This window comes from Carassius carassius, chromosome 27 (genome assembly GCF_963082965.1).
Source record: "Carassius carassius chromosome 27, fCarCar2.1, whole genome shotgun sequence".
Classification (NCBI taxonomy): Eukaryota; Metazoa; Chordata; class Actinopteri; order Cypriniformes; family Cyprinidae; genus Carassius; species Carassius carassius.
In genome coordinates, this window is record NC_081781.1 from 389,346 (window position 1) to 413,805 (window position 24,460).

At 38.1% G+C, this 24,460-nt stretch overlaps 3 protein-coding genes across 4 annotated transcripts; 2 read left to right on the forward strand and 1 right to left on the reverse strand.

Moving 5' to 3' along the window:
• Positions 1 to 3,200: 3,200 nt before the first annotated feature.
• Positions 3,201 to 4,957, reverse strand: LOC132106386 (ADP-ribosylation factor 6-like). The gene is made up of 2 exons (XM_059512015.1): positions 4,773 to 4,957; positions 3,201 to 4,646 (listed from the first exon to the last, which is right to left on the reverse strand). Exon 2 carries the CDS (start codon positions 4,354 to 4,356, stop codon positions 3,829 to 3,831), a length of 528 nt encoding a protein of 175 aa, XP_059367998.1. The 5' UTR covers positions 4,357 to 4,646; positions 4,773 to 4,957; the 3' UTR covers positions 3,201 to 3,828.
• Positions 4,958 to 8,021: 3,064 nt separating this feature from the next.
• Positions 8,022 to 17,435, forward strand: prpf39 (PRP39 pre-mRNA processing factor 39 homolog (yeast)). Of its 2 annotated transcripts, none has more exons than XM_059511981.1 (14): positions 8,022 to 8,204; positions 9,411 to 9,919; positions 10,135 to 10,260; positions 10,677 to 10,795; positions 11,019 to 11,186; positions 11,267 to 11,429; positions 11,773 to 11,880; positions 12,313 to 12,477; positions 12,874 to 13,000; positions 13,913 to 14,181; positions 15,042 to 15,226; positions 15,391 to 15,465; positions 16,336 to 16,453; positions 17,062 to 17,435. In XM_059511981.1, the coding sequence occupies exons 1-14, from the start codon at positions 8,192 to 8,194 to the stop codon at positions 17,143 to 17,145; spliced, it is 2,229 nt and encodes a 742-aa protein (XP_059367964.1). In that variant the 5' UTR covers positions 8,022 to 8,191; the 3' UTR covers positions 17,146 to 17,435. The 2 variants fall into 2 exon arrangements, with proteins under 2 accessions (XP_059367964.1, XP_059367963.1); XM_059511980.1 differs by having other exon boundaries at positions 8,023 to 8,204; positions 17,059 to 17,435.
• A 1,894-nt stretch (positions 17,436 to 19,329) lies between these two features.
• faua (FAU ubiquitin like and ribosomal protein S30 fusion a) lies at positions 19,330 to 21,946 on the forward strand. Its single transcript, XM_059513416.1, has 5 exons — positions 19,330 to 19,406; positions 20,586 to 20,666; positions 20,739 to 20,883; positions 21,666 to 21,721; positions 21,805 to 21,946. The coding sequence occupies exons 2-5, from the start codon at positions 20,592 to 20,594 to the stop codon at positions 21,928 to 21,930; spliced, it is 402 nt and encodes a 133-aa protein (XP_059369399.1). The 5' UTR covers positions 19,330 to 19,406; positions 20,586 to 20,591; the 3' UTR covers positions 21,931 to 21,946.
• The last annotated feature ends 2,514 nt before the right edge of the window (positions 21,947 to 24,460 follow it).

Sequence of the window (24,460 nt, forward strand, 5' to 3'; positions counted from 1 at the left end):
TGTGTGTGCCGCGCCCCCCGCCCTCGCGTTGCGCTCAGTCACGTGTCCCGGATTGCCTTTGAGCATTACGTCAGTGTAAAATAGTGTAAAACTGATGCTGAAGTCGAACATAATTGAATATGGATCATAGAGCAGACGCTAAACATAGCTTTAGAAGTGATGGAAGTGATGTAATGAAATATTTGAGTATATGGGATGGGATCACAGAAAAAGAAAAAATGCTACTAATAGGCTACTAATGTAATATAAATTCAAGTTAAAGAAGAAATATTCTAAAACCTTTTTTTCATTTAATAAAATAAAATTTAATTTTAGTGTTTTAATCATGTAAACTTGGTTCACGTGCTTTGTATAAAACACACAAAAAGTATTTTGCGTGGTTTTTATTTTCAATTGCATTTAAATAGGTAAAGAATAAAGTGTCACATGCTACTGTAAATAATATGCTTTTTATCTCAAAATTAAACTCAAATTAACTTGTTTTTTCCTAGATTTGATGAATTTACCACTAGTGTTATTTTAGTATATTACATTTTTTTATTAATATTTTAAATCAGTTTTTATTTTTATATTTTAATTTTGATGAATGTACATTTTTTTTTGTTTATATATATATATATATATTATTATTATTATTTTTCAGTTTATGTTCACTTAATTTCAAGGAATTATTTTTTTTAGTTACCACAACACTTTTAATCCAGTCTTATCATTAATATAAAACATCAAGTGGTTTTAATTACATTTTAAGTATTAATAAATGAATATGATTAGTTACAGAACTGAGGCTGTGGGAAAAACCCAGAGGACCTTGTGCTTATAATTACATATACATCACTTTATTTTGTATGCTTAGTCAAAGCATGAGAACTTAACTTACTGAAATAGATTAAGAATTAATAAATGTTTGAGTTCTTTTGGCTGCTGATGTTTTTGCTGGTAGCTGTGTTTAAAGTCACTAATAGAAATATAATATCATGACTGTGAGTGTTTAAAACCTCTAAATCATTATTCATGCATGTGAATAAACACTGACAGGTGACGTGTGTCCGAACAGAAGAGCTGGTTTATATTCATCACGAGAGTACTGAAGTGTGTTTGCTGTGACGGACGGGTTATGAGCGTGTGAAGGCATTATGTTTATGGAAACTGAACATCCTTTCTTCATGGCTTCAGGCATAAACACATGAAAACAGTCACATGTTTGACACAGACGCAAGAGAAACCAAGTCAGGCGATTAAAGCAATGCTCATCTTTTTGTCATATGTGTTTTAAAGTCCCAGTGCATGATGGGAAGGTAAGTGTTTGCTCAAATGACTCCATTTGGAGAGTCAGGAGAACATTTGGAGCAAAGGTCATCAAAACAGTGTCTTATTCCTGTTCAGTTTGTGCAGAATAATAAGTCTATAGCAGGTTTGCAGCATTCCATCAGCAGGAAGGAAGTACAGCTCAGGACGACTTCCTGTCTGATTGTTTGCTGCTTTAGAACAAACAGCAGTTCATCGCTGCGGAAACAGAAGAAACACTTCCTGTGCTGTAGAGCGACCCGCTCGTCCACTACTGAGGGTCCCTAGATAGATAGACAAATGGTAGATGTGGATTATTGTGATGTTTTTATCAGCTGTTTGGACTCTCATTCTGACGGCACCCATTCACTGCAGAGCATCCATTGATGAGACACTGATGCAATGATTTGAACCCAAGATTTCTGTGTTTACACGACGCAGCTGAACCAGATTAAAAACTGTGGCATAAAAACCATTAAACAGAGCCCAGCATCCAGCCACAGATTCCACAGCGTCTGAAGACTCTCAGAAACAAGCAGATGCTCAAACATTCACCTTGAAAGAACCAACCCTTATGGTGTTCTCTATGGTGTTTTTCTAAAATGTTATAGTGCATGCATAATATACAACACATGCAAAATAAAAATCTAAGTTTACCTGTTGCTGATTCTTCTACACATAATGTTTCTAAACCAATTGTTATTTACAAATGCATGATATGGCTGGACGTTTAGAGTAAAATCAGCAAACCTGTGTGTGTGTGTGTGCAGGTCAAACTCACTGAACAAACACGAGATCAACAGATAACAAACAGAACAGTCTGTGGTCTCACACGTCAGTTCTGAGGACGTCTTAAACACCAGTTGAGACACATTTATCACAACATGATCAATGCTTCGTCTGCCTGTAATCTCCTGACAAATCCTCAAAATCTGCCAGACATCCAGCTCACGATTCACTGCATTTGAGGTGATGCATACGGAAAATAAACCTATTCTAAACATTGCTATGCACTGGACAGTTAAAAAAAAAAATTATCAATTTCTTTTTAATTATGTGTGAAATTTACCTGCAATTTCTGTGCAAAAATTGTTTCTACACAAAAAGTGCAAGCAAATAAATAAATACAATTCAATTAATAATAATTAAAAAGTATTTATACATCTTGGGAACATTTGTTACACTGCATTTATTTTTTACTACAGTAGGAGAAATGTGATTAACTATATGCAAACAATGTCCAGTACAAATCGGCTGATTTTCATGAAGTGAAATATACTTAGTTTTTCTTTGTGAAATGTGAGCTGAATGTATTTTTTTTTAGATATGCATTAAAAATTCACATCTTTCACCAATATTTTGTCATGCTTTCCGCTGCATACATCTAAAGATTCATAAATCAAGACACACACTCTTAAAAATAAAAGTGCCTTACGATGTCATAGAAGAACCTGTTTGTCTAAATGGTTCCATAAATTTCTGCTTCACGAAAGCTTCTATGAAGGTTCTTCAGATTATTAAAAGGTAAGAAAGAGATGGTTCTTTGACTGAATGGTTCCTTCTGGAACCCTTTAAACATTTTTAAGAGTGCATTAAACTTTTTAATGAGAAGTGTATCACAGTGAAGCGAGTTTATGATATAACTCATCAGACTGACTGATATTTGTTCTTGTTTTAATCATAAACTCACTTCACTTTGTTCAGTTTCTCACTATCTTCAGCATCTCCAGATTTAAGGATGTGTGTGCCGTAAAACAAGACAAAAATACTGTTTTTTGGATTGCATGCAAGACGTCATGCCTTTATCAATTTTAAGACCCTTTCATGACTTAATTTTTTAAATGAACACACTTTAAAACCCGCAGAAAGCACATTCCTCTACGTCAAGAAGATGCGCTCACATAGTACTGGATATATATATATATAGATTTTATTATTTCTTCAGCATAACAAATGTCAAAATAATAGAACAAAGCATTAATTTAGTAAGCGAGAAAGAGGCTTGGTGTGATTTGTGCAGTTTGAGGAGAGTCAGAACCGTGATAGAACCGGGTTCCGACGGCTGGATTAGATCGGAAACACTCAAGATGATGCGGTTTTCATTCTTCGTTCCTGGCTTCTCAACGTCTTTAGTGGAGCACCTCCAGAAAAGGCCAAGAACGATGTGTGGATGTTCAATCGAAAGCTCCTTCGGGGACAGTTTCTTCACGGAACGTTTTTGCGTTTATTTCCAGATACATTCGTTAAACGTGATGATGGCACAGAAGGTAAACAAACAAGCTGCCATTTTTGGACAGACAAACCAGATCTTCAGACACAAAAACCCTTTTTATTTTTCCTGTCAAAACCAACCCATGGCTTTTGAAAGTAACACTTTATGGACATTACAACGCAAACGGGGGACTACAGAATGGGCGTACGAAAGAAAAGTCGGGTTACATGTCAACGAAATCAAAGATGGAGAACGAAACCGAGGTTTACTGACAGAAGCCAGAGTTATTGGTTAATTGCTTCTAGTTGGGCGCGTCTTCGCCACGCGCGTTAGGATTTGTAGTTGGACGTGAGCCACGTGAGCCCTTCGTAGAGTCCGTCGCCCGTCGAGGCGCAGGAGGGCTGGACGTACCAGTTGCGATCTCTGATCCGAGTCAAACCCAGCTTCTCCTGGATCTCGTGCGGCTTCATGGCATCCGGGAGGTCTTGCTTGTTGGCGAAGATCAAGATGATGGCGTCGCGCATCTCACGGTCGTTTATGATGCGATGCAGCTCCTGCCGAGCCTCGTCGATTCGGTCGCGATCCGCACAGTCCACCACGAAGATCAAGCCTTGGGTGCCGGTGTAATAGTGTCGCCACAGCGGCCGGATCTTATCCTGACCGCCCACGTCCCACACGTTGAACTTGACGTTCTTGTACGTGACGGTCTCCACGTTGAAGCCCACCGTCGGGATGGTGGTGACCGACTGTCCCAGCTTCAGCTTGTAAAGGATCGTGGTCTTCCCCGCCGCGTCAAGTCCAAGCATCAATATCCTCATCTCCTTGTTGCCAAAGATCTTCGAAAGCATCTTCCCCATCTTCTTTGCGGTGCATATATTGTTTGTTGCGGGAAGAGGAAAGCAAGTTTTTGGTAGGTTTTGCAACACTCGTACAGCGTACTCGTTCCTCCTTCTTTCCTCAGAAACCAGGTAAACTCGATCTAATACGATACTCGTGTAGATCCGTGACAGGCCTTACTGGGTTCCTCAGACTTCCTTCTCGTCTTGTTTTCGCGCTCATTCCCTTCAGACGCGCTTCTGATCGTTCGTTCGGTCACTAAAACCCTCCAGACGTCAGTCATTCATCCTGAGTTTCCCCTCTTCCGTCCCTGAAACACGAGAGAAAGCGGATGAGAAAAGAGAGGGGTGTCAAACACAACTTTATTCTTGTAGTTTCGCTTCGCGTGCTGGTCGGACTAAGCGCGCGTCCGCGTGCACAAGCGCTAACGGTTTACCTCATGTAACAGCCCCCTCTCGCGCGCTCCGGCTCGCTCCCTTCTGGTCCTCTCCAGTCGCTCTCTCGATCCCGGTCGTGCTGCTGTCGCTGTTACCGGAAAAGGTGCGGAGCTGCTTCAGCCGCCACTTCCTCTCTTTCTTGCTCAGGCGCACTGCGCCATTTGGCATTCGAGCGCTCGCGTCCTACTACGACGAAGGCCTGCTCATTAATATTCATGACGCGTGTGCTTGCCATTGGACAGACCGCGGCTGCGTCAGCAATAGAGTAGTTAACATTCAACAGCCTAACTTTTGATTCATTAGGAGTATGACTACGCTAATATTTTCATGTATTAAAAAAATTCGCTTTAAGTAAGATACATAATAATGATGATGTTGATAATAATAATAACATTTTTATTTATTATTTTCTACACTTCACCTTCTAACACTAGCAGTCTATATTCAATCTACGTTTACTTTTTATTAATGAGCTCAATAATATTCATAAGATGGGCGTATGGTCCTTCGCCATAGTAGGCGAAGTCAAGTCTGATCTCAATGAAATGGACGCCATTGAGACTCGGAAAAATATAATTGTGGTAGTTTTTAGAGGCCGTTTTGTTTAAAATACCGTTCAGATATGAAATTTGCGGTGTTCTGAAGCGTTTTAACGTTCGCCCACGTCCAGGGAGTTTTTGCGTCTCGGTGGCATCATGTGACGTCAACGGGGCGGGACTCATGACGTCACATCGAGTTCAAAAAATGCCTCCTTTAACCCTCTGGGCTTCTTCGCCCGAAAACGGGCGAAAACTTGAACGTTTTGAAATGTTTAATTTTTTTGCTTCATCGGATGGGTATGAAACTTGGTGACTTTTGTTGTATTACCTATATGAACACACAAAAAAATCAAGGAGATGATTCTGATATGTTAAAGGGTCGTAAAAAAAAAGTCACACTTAGCTTCCTCCCGCCCGAAAACGGGCGACATAGGAAATGAATGGGAAATACGAAAAAATAGGAAAACTCAGAGAAACTTTTGGTGGTACAAGCTACAGATCAGCAACTGTGCTGAAAAAAAGTGTACAGCAATGAAGGGGTGACACTCTAGAACATCAAGAGTGCAAATAAGACCCCCCCCCCCACACACACACACACCCACGCACACAAACACACACACACATACACAGATAAACTGGCGACTGCAACAGCAAATTTGTAGAATATTCCACATAAAATCAATAAATGAAAAAACAAACTTGCTCAAATACACACACACACACACACACACACAGAGAGAGAGAGAGAGAGAGAGAGAGAGAGAAAGAGAGAGACTGGTAAGACTGCAACAGCAAATTTTGAGAATATGCAAAAATAAATAAATAAAAAATACAAAAAGAGACTCTCGCTCAAATGCAACACACACACACACACACACACACACACACACACACACACACACATTCACTCACACATACACACACACACACACACACACATTGTGTTCCCTTTCTAACCAAATGCTATAGTTTGATTGTAATCATAATGCAAAACCTGATACTTATCTAAACATTTTTGTTAAGAAAATAAAGTAATCATCTTTTAGAATATCTAAATGTATATCTAAATAAAAAAACCGAATAAGATAGAGAAATCATGTCTAAAACAACAAAAGGAATCAAATAGCCTTTCTACATAGGATATATAGGAAGCTATAGACAGCCTACAGGCTGGTACAGGACATTACACAAAAGTGGCTATTTTTTAAAGCCACTAGATGAAGTTCTTCTCCTGGAACATTTTTTTTTAGGCTGGCACTCTATTTTGATGTGAAATGCTGCATTTATTGAATTTTTTAAAAAAAATAAATATAAAATAAAAAATGATATATTAATTCTAATGGAAAAAATAGCTCATAAAAATTATATAATTAATGCAAAGTATCATAAAAAAATCTAAAAATTCTAAATAATAATCAGAAAACATTATAGAACAAAAATATATTTGATTGGTTATCCTGGGAAAAAGTAAAGTACAATTTTAAGGCTTCGCCCTTTTTCGGGCGGGAGGAAGCTAAGTGTGACCCATTTACGAAGAAGCCCAGAGGGTTAAATAAAACACCAGACAGACCTATAAATACATGCATATTTGCATCCCCCCAGAATAACTGACTTACACATGTAATAAAAACAACTCAAACTGCAACTGGAGTTGTTATCTTTGTTTTATTTTAATATAAATAATTCACATAAATAATAACGCAGATATATTTGTTCCTTTATATTAGCTTTTGTGAACTCTGAACTCGAAAAGGCATTTTGCATAAAACCCAGAAATAAAATAAAATACCCGAAATAGGCCTACATTTTCAATTAACCTCTTGAAAATACACCAACATCAGGTTTTATTATTAAATTCACCTAGCTTTATTAGTTTCAAATGTGCATGTTTTTAATATATTTTGTTTAATAATTAAGCAAAGAAACTTGTGTGATTAGTAATACAAAAAGTAAAGCCCTTGTTCATTTAGCTTTCCTGTAACTAGGTTACCAACACAAACACTCCTGTAGAACCATAACAAACAAACTTAATAGACTGAAAAGAGCTAAATAAAGTACAGAAAGGTTTTGGATAGTTTTAGGGTCTAGTTATTTAACAGTTTGAACTTAAATGATTCAACAATTAGTTTACATGGGAATATTATTACGGAAGCCTTTAAACATATATATATATATATATATATATATATATATATATATATATATATATATATATATATATATATACGTTATATCACAGTTTTGAGAGAAAAAAAAAGATAGGCCTATAAACTGACTTTTTTTCCTCACAGTTCTGATTTTACAATTCAGATTTCATTCCTCTAAATTCTGAATTTTTTTATAGCATGGTTTTTTTTTATTTACATTTATTCATTTAGCTGACGTTATTATCCAAAGCGACTTACAATTGCTATATATATGTCAGAGGTCGCACGCCTCTGGAGCAACTAGGGGTTAAGTGTCTTGCTCAGGGACACATTGGTGTCTCACAGTGGATTCGAACCCGGCTCTCTCACACCAAAGGCATGTGTCTTATCCACTGCGCCAACAAGTAAAGTTTTATTTCTAATAAATATCAAATTATTCCATTTATGATTTTTGTGGGTCGCGTTCCGCCCACTGATCTATATTATATTATTTCTATTATATCTATTTCTATATTATAGATCAGTGGTACCGCCCCCTATCGGTAACCAGGGCGTGACGTCACTAGTGTGTTAGTTTCGTGGCGCGGTGCGCATGCGTACTACGTGTCCTTCTCTCGTAGCGAGACGCAACGGGTGTTGAATGCGTTATAGCGCGGCCGTTTGACCACATGTTATCAATTGAGTAAAACTTCGAAGAAGTTGTGAAAATATCCGCCGTTTAAACCCAGTTTCATGGAAGACTCTGGTAAGTATCCTTCCCGCCATAGATTTCCCGCGATTCTTGTGCGTTAGGTTCTAGAAAACTCTGAGGTAAACGAGCGGCGTCGGTGTGCTAGCCGTTTAGCTAGCGTGTGAACAGGCCAAACAAGAGCGTTTTCATAGTTTAATAACACCTTGTGCAGGTTTTCTAACTAATTCGCCTTTGAAATGTCTCGGAACGCGTTTTAAAGCGTGTTTTGATTGTAACTCGCGTTCGTTCGTAAACTAACTTCGACGAATCATCGTGTGTCGTTTAACCAGGAAACGCGATAACGTTACTAACATTTCACTGTTACTGTAAATAAGTGCTTCGGTAGTTCTCCCTTCATTAATGTTTTCCGTGGGTTTCTTTAAAGCATTTCTAAGTCGTTTATACGGAGTTTCCTAGAATTGACCGAAACGGTCTTCAACAGTGCAAAGCTTAAAAACATATGCAAATTAGGCGTAATATTGTGAACTAAGTTAGTTGGCGTTTTCTGTGGAGTCTGTTATATCACAGCTTTCTGTTTAATGTTTAATAGCCAAATTACGATATTAAATCAGAGCAGAATGTCGTGGCATTAAATGTGAGAAACGTAAGTGTTCCCCAGTGTTTTGCTCTGTTTTCCAGTAGCCTAGAAATATTCTCAACATTATCAAATCAGGATGATTTTAAAAGGGTTTTATTTGATGTATTTTATGTCTGAGATGTGAGAACAGTGTAGAGATAAAGGGCAAACTTTTAGCATTATAGGTCAGCGTTGTGGTCTAATCTTTATAAGACACTTAATCTTTTACAACATGGGATTTTGACCAAATATATTCGATTGTTATTTTGTTTTATTCATATTAAGATGGCAGTGATGCACAAAGGAAGTAGGTTGTATTAAACTATAAACTAATGTGCAAGCATGCAACAACAACAACAAAAAGTTTGTGTGCATGTAAAAGGGGCTTTTAAGAGGCTCTGTATGTTAATGTCACTTGGAGAAAATCAATTAAATTTTTTTTGATGACTGTACTATAAACTAAATACAATGCTGAAGATAATTCTCCATGAACCATTAATATTAAATGTGGTGTGAAAATCTACAAAGTGGTTTGGGAATTTGAGTTTGGAATATGTGTATGCCCCTGGTTGGTTTTATATTGCCAGTAGAACTACAAAAGAGCAGTCTGGGTATCTTCAGACTTACGTTTGTGTTTGTTTCAGGTGAGCCCATGACCGGGATGTTGGACACGAATGCCCCTGATAACGGGGATGCTCCTGCTATGGAGGGCACTGACCCGACTGCGACTGGCTGGACGGCTCCTCCGCAGGATCGGGAAAGCCACGAGTATCCGATCCAGCAGCCGTCTGCTTTAGAACAATACCAGCTGTACTCCATGGAGCATCTGAAGTCTGCAGCGGAGAACATCAACCACACGGCCAGTCCTCCAGACGCCGGAGCGGAGAGCCTCGTGCAGCAGACGGACTCAAACGGACAGCAGGACGAGGTGAAGCCGGCCGGAGACGGCGACTCCGAGAGCCCTTCCAATATGGAGCTGGAAGACGCTCCCAAAGAAACCACAGAAGCGGTGGAACCGGCGACAGACGCAGATCCAGCCGTCACACAAGAACCTGCGCTTCCTGCAGATTACGAGCGGCTCTTTAAAGTTGTAGAGGATAATCCTGAAGACTTCAACGGCTGGGTCTACCTTCTGCAGTATGTTGAGCAGGAGGTGAGTGTTTAACACTATAGCAATGCAAACGGTGCAGACGTTCAATTAGACAGTAGAATGGTGTTTTTTGTGCACATTTATAGAACTTATGCACATCTTGGCATTTCAGTCCAGTGTTTTCTTTATATATATATATATTTTTATGTGATGCATGCACATTAAAATAAGTGGATGGAATCATAGCTATTGGCTTATGGGCGTATCTTTTATTTCAGAACCACCTGGAGGCTTCGAGGAAGGCGTTTGATGCCTTTTTTCTACACTACCCCTACTGTTACGGCTACTGGAAGAAGTATGCAGATATTGAGAAGAAACACGGCTACATACACATGGCCGATGAGGTGAGGACGAACGTCGTGAGAATAATCTGTTTTTGTTATCGTGAGGTCATTAAAATGTGCCAACAGTTTTTAAAATGGATCAGTTTCTGTGAGGTCACCAGATCCACTTAAAATAGGCAGAACTCATGCAAATAATCGATTTTGTTGTCGTAATCAGACAAAACTCACAAGAGCAACATTAAAATTGAAAATGATTGAAACGGGCGAAACAAAAAGGAAGCTTCTCATGAGACAAGTTACTGAAATGCATTAAAATAGGCTACACTCGTGACAGTGATAGATTTTTATCTTGCTTTTTCTGTGATTTCTGGAGTAACATCTGACATGTTTTCATGAGGTTCACACTTTAAAGTTTTCTACTCTCCATTTAGTCTTGTTTAAAGCATCACCGGGATGTGAATCTGTTTTCCTCACAGGTCTACCGTCGAGGTCTGCAGGCTATTCCTCTCAGCGTGGACCTGTGGCTGCATTATATCACTTTCCTGCGAGAAAACCAAGACACTAGCGACGGAGAGGCGGAATATCGCATCAGAGCGTGAGTGAGGCTTTTACTAACCTCAAAAATGCGATGATTAAATTAATTACGAGTGCCACAAGTTCTACACGATTCAGGTTACAATTGATGAATACTGTGCATTAATGCCAAAAGGTTGCTTATGATCAACTGTTGATGATTTATGACATTGTTAAATATCTGTGAGATGCTTATTTAATCTTCCTCATGATTCAAAATAAGAGTCTTGCTTGTGTTCTTTCAGGTCCTATGAGCACGCCGTTCTAGCCTGTGGCACTGATTTCCGCTCCGACCGTCTGTGGGAGGCTTTCATCGCTTGGGAGACGGAGCAGGGCAAGCTGGCCAACGTCACAGCCGTCTACGACCGCATCCTGTGTATTCCCACGCAGCTGTACTCCCAGCACTTCCAGAAGTGAGCGTCGCTTCAGATATCTGCTCAGATACGCCTTCAGGGGTTCCCACTGATTAAACATCCTCGCTCTCTCTGTTCAGGTTCAAAGAGCACGTCCAGAGCAACAACCCCAAGCACTTCCTGTCTGAGGAGGAGTTCGTGCAGCTGCGGGTGGAGCTGGCTAACGCTAACAAGCCCAACGGAGACGACGCTCCGGGAGAAGAGCTTCCTCCGGGAACAGAGGACCTGCCGGATCCCGCCAAGGTAAGAACGCCGTCTTTCATCCGCGGGCTTCAAAACATGGCAGAGGTAGGGTACGGCGTCTGATCCTGGACACGTGTGCAGGTTTGAAGAGGTGTCTTTCCGTTAGCAGCCAATGAAAACCTGAGGTTGGCATCCAATCAGGGACTTGGGCTAAAAGTGTGACGGGCTCGTGACGGAATGCCACCGTCCCATCACCGGCCAGAGCTGATTCACTGGGTGTGCAAACCGTACTGTTTCTGTCAAACTCATGGTGACGTAGACCTTTTGCGTAGCTGGACATCAGACGAGATAAAGTGTTTGCTCCTTCGATGCGATGCTCAGGACGCTGTGTTCTGCTCTCCAGAGAGTGACGGAGATCGAGAACATGAGGCATAAGGTGATCGAGACCCGCCAGGAAGTGTTCAACCACAACGAGCACGAAGTCAGCAAGCGCTGGGCCTTCGAGGAAGGGGTGAGTGTTTCTCAAGGACTTGTGTGGGGTGTGTTGAGCTGAAACTTCAGACACTTTCTGAGGACACCTGAGACTTGTATGACATACTGTAACAAGGGGTGTAATGTGTCTCCTTTATAATTACTTTAATTCTCATTGTGAATCGGTAAGCAGAATTGAAATGCATGCGTCTTAGCGTATACTCAGTTCTTGGAAATTTGGAACCAGTTCTAAAATGGACCCAGTTTTGATACCCAACCCTATATATGGTGCATATATTTAGCAAACAGTTTATTGTTCTATCTGACTAATGAGTTAATGGTCAACGAATATGCTTTCTGAGGTAAATGTGACGTAAGCCATTATATTGACTGATTGAGATCACGCGAGACCAGCTCTACTGTTATCTGTGTTCATGCCGTCCAGTTAACGAACGCCGATCTCGCTCCGCAGATCAAGCGTCCGTACTTCCACGTCAAAGCCTTGGAGAAGACGCAGCTGAACAACTGGAGGGAGTACCTGGACTTCGAGCTGGAGAACGGGACGCCGGAGCGTGTGGTGGTTCTGTTCGAGCGCTGTCTGATCGCCTGCGCGCTCTACGAGGAGTTCTGGATCAAGGTAGTTACACGCTGCAGCCGCTCGCGCTCACTCCCTCTCTCCAACCTTTGACCTCCCTCATCACTTCCACAGTAACACTTGCTGCACTCTTTGTGTGTAACGTTGATATTTGACTGTATCTGTTATATTAGGGGATGGCCTGCTTGCCACACAAGATTTGACTGCAGCATTTGCCAACTACGTTGCACCTCTCCGTCTCCTTCTACCTTACAGAAACTTATCTTATTGGTTCCATGAAGGTGCTGATGGGTTTAAAACAGAAATTCTCAAAACGATCTTGTCAATGGAAATTCAGCAGTTGCGGGGATGTGAGACGAAAGCTCAATTTTTATGTGCTCCTTTCCCTCTCCTTCTTCTGTTATCTCTCTCTCTCTGTCTCTCACTTTTTTTGTGAAGTATGCCAAGTATCTGGAGAGCTACAGCGTGGAAGGCGTCCGACACATCTTCAAGAAGGCCTGCACCATCCACCTGCCCAAGAAACCCACCGTGCACCTGCTCTGGGCCGCGTTTGAGGAGCAGCAAGGTGAAATATCAGACGCGCTTGGTTTCTCCAAATGGAGCATCAGAGAGGGTTTGAACTTTCTGTAATAGTTGTTCCTCAGTTATCCTCAGAGTGAAAAGATGCATCTCAAAACCAAACCGTCATTGCTGGAAAGGGTTCAAATACACAAAAATGCAAGAAAACCAAAGAATTTGTGGGAGCTGAAGGGTTTTTCTGAAGAACAGCAGACAGTTTAACTGTTTAGGACAAACAAGAGATGACTATCACCAAACACATTCAGGTTCAGGATCATTCAGGCGACAACACCGTGTTAAGAATCAAAGAGCTGGTTGAGAATATAATTTCTGTTGTGATTGACTGTAAAGCACATCGTTTCATGTCACTGTACTGCGTGTGGCTTAAAGACATTACGATGTGTCCATCAAAAGTGATTTTATGTTCCTAGAAATTACATTAAATGTAAATAGTGTCTAATTTTCAGGTTTTAAATACGTTACTGGAGGATAAAAGGACAAAATTTGGTTGAAATGTTGCATTGTCATTCAGTGTAACACGATATATAACATGCTAATTCTGCTACATATTTAAATGTTTAAAAGAAAAATTGAACAGTAAATTGTATTATTTTAAATGAGTAAACAATTCTTACTGAATTTAAAAAATTTACAATTACAACTTAATTAGTATTTGGGGTGACAGTAATTAGTCTTTCAATATGCCATAGATTTATCGATGTTGTAAATATGCCTGGAAAGATTGTTACATTGGCTTTAAATCAGGGGAAAATTTATTTATTTTTTGCTCCTGAAATTTTTTTTTATTTTGGGGGTGAAAACAACAATTTAAAGCAGTATTACACTTACTGTTTTTATGTTCAAACCTCTTTTGTCTTGGAGGCGTGTGTATAATTGTGTTTGTGGCGTGGTCCTGCAGGCAGCGTGGAGGAGGCGCGGCGGATCCTGAGGGAGATGGAGGAGGCTGTTCCTGACCTGGCCATGGTGAGGATGAGGAGGGTGAGTCTGGAGCACCGGCACGGACACATGGAGGAAGCAGAAGCCCTGCTGAGGGATGCCATCACCAACGGGAAGAACAGCAGCGAGGCGTCCTTCTACGCTGTGAAACTGGCCCGACAGCTGCTCAAAGTGCAGAAGAGCATCGGGAAGGCCAAGAAAGTGCTGCTGGACGCCGTCGAGAAGGATGAGGTGCCGATTCACTTACACTAAATCAACATTTACTTTCAACAATAAAAACATTTCAGATCAAAAAATGAATTAAATATCCAATTATATATTATTTATGTGTATCATTTTATATATATATATATATATATATATATATATATATATATATAAATAAAAGATTTGATATATGTAACTGCAGCACAGAAGAATCATCAGTAGCACAGTTGTAGCAACAGACAACAATACATTGATTTCTCTTTTATGCCAAAAATCATTAGGATATTAAGTAAAGATCATGTTCCATGAAGATATTTAGTAAACCTCCTACTGTAAATATATCAAAACTTAATGTTTGATTAGTAATATGCATTGCTAAGAACTTCATTTGAACAACTTTAAAGATGATTTTTTCAATATTTAGATTTTTTTGCTCCCTCAGATTCCAGATTTTCTAATAGTTGTATCTCAGACAGATATTGTCCTCCGAACATTATCTAGAAATATAACTTTTCCCTGGGTCAAAATGCCCAGAACTTCATGTCACATGAGAACTTGAAATATTTTTATGTAGGGATGTAATTATAATATTGTGGTCACATGATGAAATTAAACGATGGTCTTCCTAGCAAACATAAAAGGTCTTTAATGTTTTGATTTATATCATTTTGCTTTGGCTTTATTTTCCACTGCAGAATGAATTGCTGACAGCTAGTGGTTTAAATGCAGTCCGAATTCAAAATATCTCAATATCAAGTCAATTCAGACTTTTATTCTGACTTAAATTTTCTTAGTTAAGAAACACGGGTTGGCGCTCTAGCACGTGTCATTCCATGCTTCAGTTTTTAGTGTTTTATTTATGAGTGCTGTTTTTGCGCCTGCAGACGAACCCGAAGCTGTACCTGAACCTGCTGGAGCTGGAGTTCAGTGGCGATGTGCAGCAGAACGAGGCCGAGGTCATCGCCTGCTTCGACCGAGCGCTGAACAGCACCATGTCTGTGGAGCAGCGCGTCATCTTCTCCCAGCGCAAGCTCGACTTCCTGGAGGACTTCGGCAGCGACATCAACCTGTGAGTCACCAAACTCTTGAGAGACGCAGCGCTTTTTTCTTCTCGTAACGTTAAATCGAGCACCCAACATGTGGTTGGATCAGTCTTCTCTCAACTGTTATCTCTGGCATATTGTCAAAGTGTCTAACTCTATTATATTTCTGTTGAAAATCCTGTTCTCTCAGGCTGGTGTCGGCGTATGAACAGCATCAGAGACTCGAGGCGGAGCAGGATTCACTGAAGAGGAAAGCAGAGAACGGGTGAGTGACCCTCATCAGTCTGAGATTATTACACAGCTCTCAACTCTTTAATTCATTAGTACACAAAGGTCTTAAAGCCTTAAGTTCCTAAATGCATGAAGTTATTCCTCAGTTTTTATGCCTTGTGTTCCAGTACAAATATCTAAACATCCTTAAATCAAGACGCATTTGTTGGAGATCCGAAGTTAAGATATGAAGTCTTGCATTCTGGGAAATTTATCAAAATGAAGTGAGTTTATAATTAAAACAAGAACAAATATCTGCCAGTTGAGACTTTTGAAAAGTTGATTATTTTACTGACCACATTGCCAGATTTGTTCTTGTTTTAATCATGAACTAAATTTTAATTTCTTAATGTTCTCATCCATTTATTTCTTAAGGCTCTTTAGTCTGTTTACCTTCAAAAAATCTGTAGAAGTCTGTATTTTCTTAATAAACATACTTGTATAATCTTATAATTACTGTAACTTTTTAGGGGTCAGTTTTAAATCAAAATGTGATCCTCATTTCTCCCGGTACTAAAGTTTCAAAATGTTTTTATAGTAATGTATTCCCTACATCTTCATCTCGGTCCAGTTTACTGTAAATCTTTTGTTAAATAACTTAAAATCTATAAAAGGCTGAAGAAAAAAAACGTATTAAGAAACTAGTATATTTCGCAGTTAGAAAGAAATGACATGTAACGCATTTTAATGAAACATTTTGAAAGTACAACATTGATCACTTTTACAGCGTAGTGATGTGGCGAAACATTTTTAAGGTGTTTATATAGTTTATGATTGGATTTGTTGCCTTTATGCTAGATTATTTAAAATGAAAATGCCGTCTAGAGCGATGCGAATCATTAAATCTGAAATGTTTGGTCTGTAGCTCAGAGGAATCGGACTCAAAGAGACAGCGGACAGACGACCAATCAGCAGCCTCGGGTCAGATGATGCAGGACATGCAGGCCAATCACGCTGGATACAACTACAACAACTGGTACCAGGTCAGTCCTGCCTCCGACGGCATGGACAGTTAAACTAGGGCTCTGTGATATGACTCCACGATCTGCTTTTTGAAGAAATATCCGACAGCGCACATTCAGTCAGTTACAGTTTGATTCACATCAGTGTTAACTCCTTGGTAGAGTTGCTCTCACAGGACACTGCACTTACTCACAATCACAAAAGTGCATTATTTGCATGTGCTTTAAAGCCTTGCAGGTTAAATGTTCCATTCACACGCTGTTCTGATATACACTTGAAGCGAGCACTAAAAACCATATTAAACATTGCCACAAGTTAACTTCTGTGCCAATACTGTCAAAACACACCAGGTTTACATATAGTCCTACCGTAAATATATCAAAACCTAATGTTTGATTAGTAATATGCATTGCTAAGAGCTTCATCTGAACAACTTTAAAGATGATTTTCTCAATATTTAGATTTGTTTGCTCCCTCAGATTCCAGATTTTCTAATAGTTGTATCTCAGACAAATATTGTCCTCCGAACAAACCACACATCACTGGAGAGATGATTTATTCAGCAAATCTAATTTTCATAGCATTGATCAGGGTGTCTCATGTGACTGTGTGTTGTGTGTTCCAGCAGTATAACTCATGGGGTCAGAACTCCTGGGGTCAGTATGGTCAGTACGGTCAGTATAACCAGTACTACCCACCACCTCCAACATAACGGACTGCACCAGCCGTTTCTTCTGCTCCTTCAGCTTCAACATTCGTCCCGTCTCCAGTCACACGCTCTGTGTTTTCTGTTTTTGGCACCAGCTCTTTTCCTTCTAAGTGCAAGTGAGTTTTTAATGAGCCGAGTTGGTTTAGTGCTTCTGGAGCTTTAGTTGTGTTCGCAGACAGATTGACATTCGTTTGGAAGACCTGATCCTCATCTCTGCTCCTCAGAGAGAAACATTAAACATTAAGACGTTTTTTATTTTGACTTGGTTTCATAATAAAGAGATTGAGATCCTACACGTCTGAGTGGTTGATTTACTTCTGTCTGATGTGTGCAGTGTGAAATAAATCACGGTTATATAAATACTTTCTGTATAGTACAAGTCAATGCAAGTTTTGAAATATGAATCTGGGTTGTTCTGATCAGGAAGATTTGTAATAGTGGTCTTCAGATCCTCTATTTTAAAACAAATCAGATTTTAAGTAATTTGAGAGTTGATAACTGAGTAATGAGGCCCAAACGTGCAAAAATCAATGGAACCATAGAAAAATAAAGGAATAAATGACTTCTCTGCTCTCCAAGCCTGTTTAGTTGATCCAAAACACAGCAAAAGCAGTAATGTTGAAATATTATTCTAATGTAAATCATCTGTGTTCTGTGTGAATCTGTGTTAAAGTGTAATGTATTTCTGTGATGCTCCGCTGTATTTTCAGCATCATTCCTCCAGTCTTCAGTGTCACATGATCTTCAGAAATCAGAATAATATGCTTCTATTTGGGAAAGAAATTATAGAAAATATTTTCATTTAGCAAGGATGCTTTAAGTTAGTCAAAGAGGATGGTGAAAACATTTATAATGTTACAAAAGTTTACTATTTCAGATAAATACTATTCTTTTGATCTTTCTATTCATCAAAGAAAACTGAAAAAATCTCACTGTGTTCAACACTGATAATAATCAGAAATGTTTCTCGAGCAGTAAATCATCATATTATTCTGATTTCTGAAGATCATGTGACACTGAAGACTGGAGGAATGATGCTGAAAATACAGCTGCATGTTCAAATATAAAACATCTGTTTTAAATAGTAAAACGATATTTCACAGTATTACTGCTTTTTGCTGTACTTTGGATCAAACAAATGCTGCCTCGGTGAGCAGAAGAGAATTCTTTAGAAACATTACAAAACTTACACATTCAAACAAACGCAGTCTCACAAACACACACACACACGCATGCACACTCTCAAACATGCACTCGCACACACTCACACTCAAACGCACACCCTCACACACACACACACACTGAAACACACTCTCAAACACATTCACACACACTCAAAAAACTCACACTCACCACGCACTCAATCTCTCACACACTCAAACACACACACACTCAAACGCACACCCTCACACACACACACACACACACTGAAACACACTCTCAAACACATTCACACACACTCAAAAAACTCACACTCACCACGCACTCACTCTCACACATTCTCAAACACGTACTCGCACTCAAACGCACACACTCTCAAAACACTCTTTATGGTGAAAATATTTTCTTATGATTTAGGTCAAAAGCAGTCTAGAAGTAGATAGAATAGATTAATATGTGCGATCCAGCAGTTGCAGATTTCGTTTAGTTATTTCTTTGTCAACAAATAGCATTTCACACACATCAACACTGGAACCGAGAGTAAATACACATCAGTTTACAGACAAATAAATATTGCACATATTTTACACTTCCACAGGATGTTATAATGCGATATTAATACAGAAAATGTACTTTGCAGGTAAGCACCATTATTTATTTTTTAATGTGAAAATGTTAAAGGAGTATAATATATAAACCATTTTAATCGCTTTACTATTTTTCGACTTTGCTATCTTTAATTTCTTTTTCAAGCATTATAAAAAGAGGTTTGCCCTTTACAATTTATAATTAAACTAAATCTTTTAAAGAGCGATCCTTAAATATAATGGCCAAAAAATTAAGGATTTTTTTTAAATAAAACGAAAGCCTCTACATTATTCCAAAAGTGCTGGCAGGACTAAAACAAATGAGAGATTTGTTTTTCAGTGGAGCATTAAAAAAATAGTATTTTAAACCAATCCTGTATAATATTCACTTTATTAAGGATTCGCCAACCGGAAACGTCACGGTCACGTGTGCAGAGCGCGTCCCAGAGTTCTTTGCTCCGCGCATGCGCGCTGTCCTTTTCTCGTCCAGTAGCGGATCGACTAGCATCATCTAATGTAAGGCCTGCTAATCAAATCACTTATTATTCTCAGTAGAGGTGTTTAATGTGTTTTAAAGGCGGATTAATGGCTGTGATACGTGTTCCCGTGCTTTACAGTCACGTCTCGAGAACAAATCCGGAAGAATGAGGCGTAAAAGCGCGTTTATCTCCTCCGCGTGCTTCTCTCAGGCGCGCTCACGCGGTTTCTTCACAGATCATTTACTCTTTATTTACTCTTATTACTCTTATTAAACCTGTGCTGTGTTCTGAGAGGCTGCATATATAAACTATCATATAGTCATTATCTTATTTTCTTAAACCAGCATGTTAGTTTTTTGGTTCTTTGTCAGTGTTGATGCTCATTACAGTAATACAGTACAGTTTGCATTCATCATGTTGACATAATTGTTACATTGAATATTTTAAATGGTAACAAATAACGTTTAAAAATGTAATATTTAAAAGTATTACGTTACATTTGGTAAATTGGTGCATCTAACGTGTAAAATGTGTTAAACATAACTTTTTGCCTTTGTTAAAAATATATTTAAAATGTTGGTTTTACTTTTTTAAGGTTGTTCTAAAATGGTTGGATTTAACGTTTAAAATTGTTGCTTTAAACTTTTTGTAATTTTTGGTTAGATTTTTTTGTGCATTTAACATTTAAAATGATGTAATTAAATTTTTTTTTTTTAATTATTTAAAAAAATGTTGCTTAGTTGAAATTAACTTAAAAAATTGTTCAAGTGTTCTTACCTTTAAAATGTTTTACTTTTTTTTTTAACTTACAAAAAAAGTTTGACAATTGTTTTTAGCTTAAAAAATGTTGTTTAGCTCTTTAAAAATGGTTTAGTTTTAAGTTTTTTTTTTTTTTTTAACATTTAGATTTTTAAAAAAATCTTTAAATAAACTGACTTTAAAACATTTGTTTAACATTTAAAATGGTTGCTTTTAACTTAAAAAATACTGTTTTTAGTTTTAAAATCCGTTCAACATTTGAAATTAACGTTTGAAAAACTGTTACTTTTAACTTGAAAGTGTTACAAATAACTTTTAAAAGGTTACAAATAATGTCAGTTTGTCAGAAGTAAGCGGTCGTGTTAGCTGCAGGGAGGTGTGTGTTGTTAGTGAGAGAGCACTGATTCTGGTGTGTGTGTGTGTGTGTGTGTGTGTGTGTGTGTGTGTGTGTGTGCAGCTCATCATGCAGCTGTTCCTGCGCGCTCAGACTCTGCACACGCTCCATGTGTCCGGTGACGAGAGCGTCCGTGACGTGAAGGTGAGCCGCTCTGCTCTTGATCTCGCTCTGGCGGTGCGTGAGCAGGTCTGATGTGTGTGTGTGTGCGCGCAGGCTCGTGTCCAGGCTCTGGAGGGGGTGTCTGTGGACCAGCAGGTTCTTCTTCTGGCTGGAGCTCCTCTGGAGGACGATGTGTCTCTTCTGGACTGTGGTGTGTCCGAGCTCTGCACTCTCCAGCTGACCGTCAGACTCCTGGGAGGTACATCTCTCGCTTCATATTCATGCTTTATTCATCTACAGAAAACCACTAATAAATTGATTCATTATAAAAATGTATATTTTTTTATAAATGTATAATTAAATGTAAAACAATTTTAATTTAGTGTTGTCAAATGATTAATTGCATCTAAAAATAAAATTGTTCATGTGTGCTGTGTATATTTGTGTACATACATAAAAATATTAAAACAAATATTTATCATATAAATTGAATTAATATTAAAATATTAATGTAAATATTTTCAAAATGAATACTGAATGTGCTGAATTAATACAGTGTGTGTGTATATATAACATAATATACAAGTACACGCACATATGGAAAAAAACGTATTTTGGATTCAATTAATTACGATTAGTTTTTTTGCAGCACTAAATTATATCAAATTTTAGTAATTCTATTTCATGTTTAATATTTACTTTATATATTATTATTATTATATAAATACAAATATTGTATGTCAAAATAATTGTTGATGTTTTAATATTTAAGTGTATTTTATTTTTATAGTTTTCTAAATGAAATCATTTGTTCATATCAAAGAAAATACTGTTTAACCCTTAAAAAGCTTATTATTTATAAAATATATATTTCTAATATTTTAATATTTCTTTCTGTACATAGATATTTTTTTTATATATGTAACATTTAAAAACAAATATTAAATATTAAAATCTCACTCAGATCAGTATTTCTTCACCTGACTGCTGATGTTTCTGGACTCGTGTGTGTGTGTGTGTGTGTGTGTGTGTGTTGATCAGGTAAAGTCCACGGATCTCTGGCTCGTGCCGGTAAAGTAAGAGGACAGACTCCCAAAGTAAGTCCGTTATATCTGTTTGTTGTTAAGTGAAGCGTGATCTCATGTGTGGTGTGTTCTGAAGCGCTTCTGTCCGTCTGCAGGTGGACAAACAGGAGAAGAAGAAGAAGAAGACGGGCCGGGCCAAGCGTCGCATCCAGTACAACCGCCGCTTCGTCAACGTGGTCCCCACCTTCGGGAAGAAGAAGGGTCCCAACGCTAATTCCTGAGCCCTGACGCTAACGAGCAGCTCCTCGGAGGACCAGAGAGTTTCACAGCGCTCCACGCGCTTTCATTCAGTTTACGGAAATAAAAAATGACATAAATCCACCCTGTGCTTTGTAATACTTTCAGAAGAAATCAAGTGCCTTAAATCAAGAATAAGATACTGACACAAGAACTAAAATGTAAATCGTCAATAACAGAAATCTTCTGAATTGAATCGAGGTCCATATTGAAGTCTGGTAAATATAGGTGTAAATATTAATGTTAATATTCTCATTCCTTTCTGACTTAGTATATTAGTTATTAGTATATCATTCTAACTAATATCTAATAGTTCTAATCTATACAATAACACACACACACGCATGTCATTTAATATTCATATTTAATCTTATATATAGTAGCTTCATAATTTGATCGGTTTAAAGTTAACATTTTGGAAACATACAATGATTTTTGGTTCTAAAAATATATATTTGTGTACATATAATGTAAAATGTATGTAGAAAAGTATGCATATTTGTATATATTTATAGTAAGTAACATTTAAAAAAAATTGTATTTGATTTGCTTTTTCCAAATGAATAACATATTTTTGCTATGCATTTTTTTTTTGGTAAAATACATGATAAGGTTATTAAAAGTCCATGTATAATGCAGCACAGATGGAGAAAGCTGCAAGCTCAGGAGCACAAGACCTTGCTCAGGGTTTGCTTTTATTGCAAACACAGGGAAATATACTAATTTAATTTGATAAAAACTAATCAAAATGACTCAAACTCACGACTAAATGACTAAAACTTGTAATAATGACTAAAGCTGTGTGTTTCCCAGCCTCACACAGACACATGAGGGCAGTAGATTCACACTCATTCATTTACAACCTCAGACTCATCAGGATTCATGTTTAAAGTCATAACTCTGCATTTACAAGCGTCGAGGAACTGCTTCTGAACTGATCTGAGAAAGAGACTCGAGAAATTACTGAAAAAATGCTCCTGCACTTAGTTAAAAGAACTTAACACACACACATATATATATATATATATACATCAGTGTCCCTGCAGCACAGAAGCAGTCATAGTGTCACAGATGTATATTTGGAGCAATAGACAACAATACACTGCATGAGTCACATGTTGCAATTAGTTTATTTAAGCAACAGTAAAGATATTTATACTCAATTGAGCAGTAAATCATCATATTTTCATGATTTCTGAAGATCATGTGACACTGAAGACTGGAGGAATGATGCTGAAAACACAGCGGAGCATCACAGAAATACATTACACTTTAACACAGATTCACACAGAAAACAGATGATTTACATTAAAAATACTTATAATATTTTTTGTTTGTTTTCTTGTGTTTTGGATCAAATAGCGACAGCTTTGATGATAAGAAACTTCTTTAAAAAGCATTACAAATCTCACCGATCCCAAACTTTTTAATGTTAGTATATGCAATATACATAAAAGTACCACATATAATTGTATTTTATTAATTTATAAATGATATTTAATTCATTGTATGAAACTTGGATCAAAAACAAAACAAAATGTCTTGTATGCTTATTGGAAATACATCCAGACTCATACAACATCTGCTGTCCGAACATCCGTCAGAAACTGACAAGAATCTGCTATGAATTCTGTAATATCATTTATCAGCAGCACATATAGTGATATTAAAATAAATGATGTGCCTCGTGAGGTGTCTCTGTCGCTCATCCATCAGCTCTGATCTCATCAATATGATCTTCATCATTTAAAGACAGAAGAATCTCCTCAAATCTCCAGAATCCATCAAGCTCGGTCTAAATTGAATCGGTCTGTTCTGATATGAGACACATGTGTCAGAATAACATAAAACAACAATCTGTGGATGGGGAGGAATTATATTTCATATCAGAAATCACACAACTGTGTTTCATTGTCAGACTTCAAAAGTCAGGAGAGATTATAGAGCTGAGCGGCTCAGAGTTAGTCTTTCAGGAAACCAGCTTTATGATGCTGCATGATCAAAAAATACAGTAAAAATTATGAAATATTATTCTAATCTAAAACAGCAGTTTTCTGTGTGAATCTGTGTTAAAGTGTAATTTATTTCTGTGATGCTCCGCTGTATTTTCAGCATCATTCCTCCAGTCTTCAGTGTCACGTGATCTTCAGAAATCTACTCTTGACCTTTAAGGAGCATGACGTGTTTAAAGAAACAGAAGTGTTGAATTGAGATCAGGGTTATATTCTATAAAGTAATTCCAGTCGTTCTTCAGACTGTCTCTGCTGAGGTGTAAACGCTGAATGTCCATCAGTTATGCTTGAACGACTGTTGACCTCTGACCCCTCACTGACGCTGTATTCAGTCAGACGGCGCTGGTAATGATCTCTGACTGATGGCCTGATCCATCGAGCACGGGACGAGACGGGATATAAATGAGGAGAAGTGAAGAGAGCCGGATTCCATTAAGTGTCTGCATGTCGATCTCCCATGATCCTCTCTGAAAAAAATGCCTAATATTAACAAATGAAGATT